General features: G+C 35.8%; 1 protein-coding gene across 1 annotated transcript in view; it reads right to left on the bottom strand.

The window, feature by feature from the left end:
• Positions 1-7,311: 7,311 nt before the first annotated feature.
• Positions 7,312-8,820, bottom strand: part of HPSE2 (heparanase 2 (inactive)) — a 160,971-nt gene continuing 159,462 nt past the window's right edge. Inside the window, exon 12 of the mRNA XM_081956312.1 lies at positions 7,312-8,621. Within this exon, the coding sequence (XP_081812438.1) occupies positions 8,456-8,621 (166 nt within the window). The 3' untranslated portion in view covers positions 7,312-8,455. The remainder of the gene's footprint in view (positions 8,622-8,820) is intronic.

The raw sequence follows: 8,820 nt of genomic DNA, 5'->3' as shown, positions 1-8,820 counted from the left end.
TCTCACAAGCTTTATGCTTCTGAAACAGATTTTTTATTACATTGCACCAGGCAACAATATTGGGAAAGGAGAAAAATCTATAAGCTAATGGCCTTTAGACAGAAATTAAGCAATGTAGTATTGTAACATTTATTCACATGGGAATAAATATTCTAGATCAATCAACACTTCTAAAAATTATAAATTGTTTAGGTCCAATTCATCAACAAATGATGAAATAGATTTCTTTTAAAAAGCGCACACAATGTGAGATTACTGCAGTTATTATAGGGCCAGGTCATTAATTTTACTTTACCTCTTTTACTTCAAGAAATTGTCACTGCAGTTAAATCTGAAACCAGGAAAAGCTCCTGGCCACTGGCCTTGATTGTTTTCCCATTGACCGATATGAAATATACGAGTTTATATCTTTCATTTTCTTGGAGGTATATAGTAACACTTTTTCAAATACATTCCTATAGGTTTAATGAGTAAAATAATACAGATATTTCCAAGTAGGGAAGTATATACCATGTGTTCTAATTATAGACATATTTTCTTGATGAATGTGAATACTAGTTTTTTAAATGCAATTTGTCTTGTACATTGTTATTCCAATTGTTATGCATGCAGTTTGACTGGATTTATACCAGACTGTCAAGTCTTTGACAGTTCTGGTGTTTTTTCTCTAACTCAAAATGGGCAGATTTTGGCTACTGAGAAAAGGAGAGGGGGAAGGAGGGAGATTTTTTGAGACAGATTTTGATTAATCTGGGGCTTCTCCACAGCTATATAGTTTGGATTTATATGATTTATTAGACCTGTAAATTAACAAACTTCATGAAATGGTACATATCCAGGATGCCTTCTAACTTATATTCTTTTTAATATGAGTTTTTGTCTCTGATAATAGAAATTCTGGAAATATTAAAAAAATACATACAAAGATGAGGGGCAAATGTACAAATGGGATAGTATGTTTTAAACCAATATTAATACTGAATAAATGATACTGAATAAAAAAGTGGCTTTATTATGCCAACATTTCAGGCTTATAATTTGACCTTTATTTTAGTTTTCGTTATTGTCTAGATTAGTAGTTCTCAACCTTCCCAATGCCGCGACCCTTTAATACAGTTCCTCATGTTGTGGTGACCCCCAACCATAAAATTGGTGTCTCAGTTCCTAAAACCATCGAAAATATGTGTTTTCCGATGGTCTTAGGCGACCCCTATGAAACGGTCGTTCGACCCCCAAAGGGGTCCCGACCCACAGATTGAGTACCACTGATCTAGATAGAATATACATTTTCATCTTCTCTTTGGATTTAAGTTGATACCGTAGCTGATTTTTTACATAATTAAAATTCTGGCAGATATAATAGAGTTTCATGCAGGATCAATTTGGCTGGCTGGGTCTATCAAAAACATTGTGTTGCAGATATAATTGTTACGCCTTTTAATGATGAAAAGTTTTATGTCAATATTAAATATTGGAAATAATAGTTCCTTATGGATTTGCATATCAATAAAAATGGGTTATGGGAAGAAAAGATACTTCCATGCATTCTTATAAGAGGTGAAGAATTACTAAGTTTGTACTTGTGATGAAGTTCAGAAATCATTTCTTTAAATGCCTTTTCTCCTTTTTTGCACTTTCTATTCTATATTTTTCTTTCTTCATTTTCTTTTTTTCACTATTTCTTTTTTACTATTTTTGCTGGTTTTTTTACATTTTTCAATAAAATATTTTTTTAAAGGGAAGAAGGCCTTAGTTCAGTTTCCCAAATTTTAAATTAAAATAATGTAATTTTAATTGTATGTTGCATTTTATTTTGCATGGGTTATTATTTGTATAACTTGAAATGTACATTATTATCAGTATGAAATAAAGCTGCTATTATTATGGCATGCCGGAATAACTATTAACAAATAGTTGATAAATCAATTTTTGTGTAAATGAAGTTTCTTGGAAGGTGTTTTAAAGTACTATTGAGTTTAAAACAGATTGATTTGATTTATTGATTTGAAGTTTATAAGTTTAAGGACTTACTATATATATATAGCTGTTGGATTTGCAGTTCAGGGACTAAAATGTTAATGCATATAGTATTGTCATCTATATAAATATATACCTTCTGTTGTCACATTTTGGGATGAAAGTCACAGAATCGTTGAGACACATCAATCACTGTGTATGCATGCTTTTCTCCTTCTTGGCTATATTCCCAGGGTATTTGGAATTTGTCAAGACATAAGAAATGTAGACTTTAAACATAGAAAGAGGAAATTTATGCCTGCTCTGAATTAATACTGTGTCAGTATATGCAACTTGTCAACATTTGCAGATGAACACAACTTTCGAACTGTTTATTTATTACATTATTTTCAAACTGTTGCTGCTTTCTCTTTATTTCTATTATTACTGAATCATTATATTGTATTTTTTTCTGTTGCTAGTTAAATATGCACCCATATTAAGACATATACCCATGTTATAATCTACCTATCTCCCCCCCCCCCACCCAATCTCCAGCAGATTGGAGCTGTTGTGTACCAAAGATTGGGAATCATTGATCCAGAGGCTATTAAATTTCAGCTCTCGGCAGACTAGCTACCACAATCACAGATTATAAATAATGGGAGTTGATTATCAAGAAGAGTTAGAGGTGCAGAAGTTCTCCATCTGTATTTAGGTAATGTCTATATACAAATATTAAATACTCCTAGTTCACTGTTGTTCCAATAGGACCTCTTGACTGCAATAATTTGTGTGCCCTTCCTTGAGACAGGAACATATAAATGATGCCCATGGGCACTGCTATATCAACAGATAACTCCCACTGCTCCTACAAACCATCCCCTTTCTTTTTCACAGTAGTTAGGAGTACTTCAGCCTGAAGAGTCGGCCTATAGCCACCTGCTATTTTTACACTGGAGAATATCTCCAGGCTTCAAAAGACCCCAAAGTATTGTCTATGGAGATTCTCAGTCATCCAGGTCATGGTTATCCCAAAGGTGCTTTTTTGAGAGGCAACTGGACTTTCTGGTTTATACGGAGTATAAATCCTTCCATTCCCCACCATCCACTCACAGCTGAAGAAGCTTCTTGGATGAGCATCAAAATGTCTTCAAAGAAAAACCAGAAAGTCCAGTTGTCTCTCAAAAAAGCACCTTTGGGACCCCAAAATATCCTTATGAACTAAATATTGTGGCAGCTGAAAGCCGTATTTTTGTTCTAATATAACTCTCCAGTCACAGTCACTCTCCAGCATCATTGGTCTTGTTAAAGGGAGAAGAACATAGAAGTGTTATTCGATCAGTAGCAAGAGGAAGCAGTGCAGAGGGACAAAACGGAGAAAAAAATGAGCAACGAGTGAGTGGAACCTCAATGGGGTTTTGTTATTGTAGGGGTGAGTGGATTATTTATGGGAGAAATAGATTGTGTATTATGACTACTTAGACTAAGAAGATCTGAGAGATGTTCTTGAAATAAATGTAGTTCAAGGAATTGTGTGTTTGTGATTCTGTCTCTTCACTGCCAACATATATATTACCAGCATCATTTTGCAGACATAAGGATGTGACCATGCTCATCACATTAACTATCGGGGAATGGCATATATCTCCATACAACTACTTTGTGATGACACGCATGACATATTCCTCAGATATGAAATGTATTTAATTACATTTTAGGCCATGTCATCTAGCAATTCTGGATAACATACACATTTCTAGGATTTCCTAGGAAAGTCTTAGGATTGCTAGGACTGTAAGCAATTGTGCTTTTTGGTACAAGATAATGGAAGCCTCTGAAAGAGAATGCATCCTCCCAGTTACAATCTGGAAAATAGTGAAAATATTTGTGTTCATACATACTGAATTGGGGCCCATACACGATGGTCAAATAATCAAAATAAGAATTTTCATCTTTTACGTGGATACTCCTAAACTTTTTATACTCTTCTAGATTGGTTCACACACATGATTTGTTTAACTATGATTCACTATTCAGCAAAATGGCTAAGTTCATATATTTTAAACCAAGAACCAACAAACCACATTATGAATTAGTACAGTGTTTAAACTCATTCTTCATTTTATAAAATAAAATGCATTTCAATAATAAGTGATCTGAAATGAAGTGGTAAGAACACTTTGTCTTTAGGGAAAGAAGCAAGGGTTTTTCCATATGTTAAGTTTCTGTCATTAAACAATTTAAGGCGGGGGTGTCCAAACTTGGGAAGTTTAAGACTTGTGGACTTCAACTCCCAGAATTCCCCAGCCAGCCATGCTGGCTGGGGAATTCTGGGAGTTGAAGTCCACAAGTCTTAAACTTCCCAAGTTTGGACACCCCTGATTTAAGGACACAGTTGTGATATTTAACTCACACCTAAACATTTAGATTGCTCAATCCAATTATAACATATTCAATCTTAAATTGAGATAAACGAAGTGGTTTTTTTTTTTTTTACAATTGAATATCAAAAAGTGATGTGATTACCAAGGAGGCACTACTTTGGATATAAAACCTACATGGAGAAAGTAGTCTTGTTTATCTTCAGGGGACTGTGGATTAACAAGCAGATGCTGCTGGTGGTTTCCACAGAGCAGAAACCTGGAAATACCTGTAGAAAAACAATCTCTTGAGAAATGGAGCAGCAAGCGATAGAATTACCTTGATGCACTACTGCCAGTACAGAAAAGGACCTGAGCCACAGGAGGAATCCCATAGAAAATATTGGCCCAACATTCCCAAATTGCTATGACTTTATGTGACCAGGAACAGGCCACAACACAGTGCTGTTTCATTTTGCTGTTCAACAATTCTATTTTCTGTTTTTAAAAAAAAAAAAAAACCTAAATTCTCGGCAAACTCTTTTTGTACAGTTTAATTAGAGTAGGGATATTGTGTACTGTCAAAGGATGTGTATATTATGAGGTTAACCAATTCCAACTCTGGAATTTTCTTATATAGAGATTGAAAAAAATAATTATTCAAGAGATTGTCATATTTGCCCAGGGAACCAATTTAAGACAAGTATAAGCTTTAAAATAAAGTTTTGCAGCTCAGGCTTAAAATACTGATGCTTAGTAATGGAAATTCACTCAAGTTAATCTGGAGAGCAACAAGTCTATGGGTTTCAATTGACTTATTAAAATAGAAGTTGAGTCCCCTTCTGCTGAATCCAAGAAAATATGCTCAAATTCTACTGCAACCGCGCTACCCCTATATGCTAGCTGTTGCGTGTACCTGTTGTACATGCTTCCTGTTGCTACCTGTATGTACAAGAATTCTGATGCTGTTACTTCGTATCACTGACAAACCTAATATCACTTTAGTTAACACTTCTTAACTTCAGAAATCCAAAGAATGAAATTTAACGGACTTTCTATTTCCATATACTAGAATACTGTCCATTAGGTTTCCTGAACAGATGCAGTGGTTCAAAAACCATTGAAGCACCTACATTTCTTAATATTTTTGGGGGGAGAAAACATATTTTTTTTCTAAACTGGATGTTATCCACATTTTAGGGGAAGAAAATATAGAGAAAGAAAAGTACTTTATCTCTCATTTTTATTATTTTAGGTTAAATCTTTGCAAGTTATTTTCTTCAACTGTAAGTGACACTAAATTTTGCTTTTCTGTTTTGTATTTCAACCTTTCCTTACTATCACTTTCTATCCTTCACCAAAGATTCTCAGTTTAGAGAAATGAGAAGAAGGAGTTGAGTTTGAGTCCTGGTGGAGAATTTCAAGTTATTTTGTGTGCAGCAATAGAGAAATGTTTTTTTTTAACTTGCCTTCTTATGGAATGTGTTTTCTTGTTCCCAGTGTGGCCTTTTTTGGTGGCCTCACATCTAAATACCAGCTAGGTCCAACTTTATTCAGTAATTCTCAGAGAAGATGCAAAAAGAGAGAATATTTGCATTGATGGTTGGAGGTCACATCTATACTTTAAACTGCATACACAATTCATTTTTCACATTCTGTACATCTAATTCAGGCTGCAATATATTTTACTGCAGAGTAGACGGCAACAGAATTGGGTGAGAGGACACGAAGAAACAAAGTGGGGAATACAGCTTCGGTAGTTATTTTCTAGAAACTCAAAAGACTATTTCACAAACTACAGGCAGCCATGGAATCCCAGGCAATCGCAGTAAAACGTGCTGGAGTTTTTGGCAAATCAGTCGTCAGGTTTTTGCAATACATGCTATTCAGTTTTATGCTGGGATGAGCCGTGTGCTGATTTTGGTGTAACATAAGAGCTGGAAGCACAGCATCACACTTGGAATATGTTCCAAAGACCATTGAGTTCACCCTGTTAATATGTAAATCATTACTACAGCATTTATAAGCTAATCCGTTAATCAAAACGTTCTTTGTTCTTGCCTTTGCCTTATTTACTCAGTTTTTCCAAGGCAAGTTACTGCTTCAGAACTTTTATACCCATCCTTCATTTGCAATATAAAACCAAAAATGCTGATCCATCTTCTGCAGTTATTGTAATGATTAATAATAACAGTAACAATAATTATAGCATACCTAAAGTAATTGAAAACTCTATAGCATTACATAACTAATATGATACGGATTTGGTTTGCTTTATTCCTGGTCTTGCATGCCTAAAGACAACATTGGCACACTTTTTTTCCTGTAATTGGTTGCTGTCCTAGGGGAAATTAAATCAATCATGCACGTAGCAAAATAATTATGAGCTAAAAAGGTCAAGAAAATCAGTTTAGAAATTTTCATTCTGTAATAAAATAAGGGACCTTTAAGTCTATATCAAAACTATTTTTGAACTTGAGAGGCCCATTAAATAATTAGGCAAATTATTTGGTGAGGCCTGTACTTTAAACACTGATAACAAAACAATAAAAGAGTCCACTACTATTATTAGATGGCACTTGTGAAAAGTTCTTTTGCATTCCTTCTAGTTCATCTCTCTTCTTCTTCTTTTTCTTTTGACAAGAAGTATATATTAATATAGTGGAAGTTCCATTTTTTATTTCAAATCTCCTGATCATTTACATTTAATGTCAACCAAAAACTCCAAGATTTTATATCTGAATTATCTCCCCCCTCCCCCCCCCGCTAACTTAATTTAATCTTGGAGAATACTGTATACATCTTTGCTTCTTTTCGTAACATTTCAGTTAGGTCAGGGGTGTCCAAACTTGGGAACTTTAAGACTTGTGGACTTCAACTCCCAGAATTCCCCAGCCAGCCATGCTGGCTGGGGAATTCTGGGAGTTGAAGTCCACAAGTCTTAAAGTTCCCAAGTTTGGACACCCCTGAGTTAGGTGAAATTAATAGAGATAAATAATGTGGGGTGGATTATATCTAAAAGGTTATTGTGCATGGGAGTGTAAACAATAGGTTAGATCCTCAGACTGGAAAAGTATGCAGGGTTATTAGTAACATAACAGATGTCTGGTTGCACATAATTAGTTGTAACATTTAACTTAATATAAACGCCACTTTTAGAAAGTGCAGGGATGGAGCTACTGGATTTAATTTGCAAAGCTCTGAATGACCACTAAATGAAAGCAAAGAGACACAGAAGATTATAGCTCTTTGCTGCCGTACAGAGTTTTGCAGTCCAGGTTTAGTAGGATGCAGAGGCTTCAGAATATTGAAACAGAAATATAATCAATGTTTTTAAATATTTACAAGCCTTTCTGTCATTCTTTCATGCACCACCTGATACACTTTATTGGTGCCCCAAGAAGTAGGAAACTTTTTAAAAGCCTCAATTTCTCAGTTCTTACAAGTATTTTTTTCAGCTTTTCAGAAAATATAACTTAATAGTTAGCATTTACAACAAATGCTCCCAGGAGGTAGCATTATTTACAGTGGCCAAGACCAATCCTCTTCTTTTCCATCCAACAATGCCATAGGCTCAAGCAGTTGGAGACACCCCAGAATTTCAGGTCTGGATTGTCTTCTGCAGCACAACTGGGTGCTTAATTCTTTAATTCTGGCTCTTCTAGATGCGTTTTCCTTGCTACATTGCTTGTTCTGTTGCCTTTTGCCAGTAGGGGGCACACCATCCACAGGGATAAAGCTGAAATACTAGAGTCTTCTAAGCCGCTTCCTGCTGATACTTTTTTGGTAGCCTCTGGTGTGATGGATGCATCTTGATTTTCCACTTGCTGAGCACAGAAAACTCAGAACAATTCTTCATATTACAGTTTCTTCATTGCCCACAAGGTGGCACAAAGTCCCCATTCTATGATAGTCTATACAGGAAAATTGCAAAGGGTGTAAAATACTGCTTATTTGGAAATCTCCATAGCAGGTGGGGATGCTAGGACCATAAGAACATGTGGAACAGCTGCGGATAGTCAGTATTTTCCTGGAGGCACTTCTGTCCTCTTTTCCTGGTGAAGTGTACACACTTCTGCCAAGAAGTGATCCAAGAGGGTCTCAAGGTCTGCCCTTGGCAGTGGAGTTTGGTACAGCTACCGATACCGGCATGCCAGGGCATTAACATTCTTCACCACGTAGAAGCTCATAGTGAGCGGTGGAATAACAAGGGTTCGTCCAGGACGAAGGGGACGAGGCTTCAGATTTGGCAGAGTTCCATCATCCAACATAGTGAGGAGCTGTCCATTAAGTTGCACGGACCTGCACAGACCAGATGCATTTTTCAGACAAAATGTAGAGGAGAAAGCTGCCCCCCACCAGGTAATGGGGGAAAGGGTAGAACTTAGAGATTGCATAGATGTTCTTCATGACAATGATAAGTTCAGGAGACTTCAAGATAGATAGACATTAGCTTTATCTTTACAGCTTTACTATGGAACCTAAAGATCCTATGAAAGGA

The sequence above is a fragment of the Natrix helvetica genome (assembly GCF_964273705.1).
Source record: "Natrix helvetica genome assembly, chromosome: 5".
Classification (NCBI taxonomy): domain Eukaryota; kingdom Metazoa; phylum Chordata; class Lepidosauria; order Squamata; family Natricidae; genus Natrix; species Natrix helvetica.
This window is presented reverse-complemented; position numbering and strand designations above follow the sequence as displayed.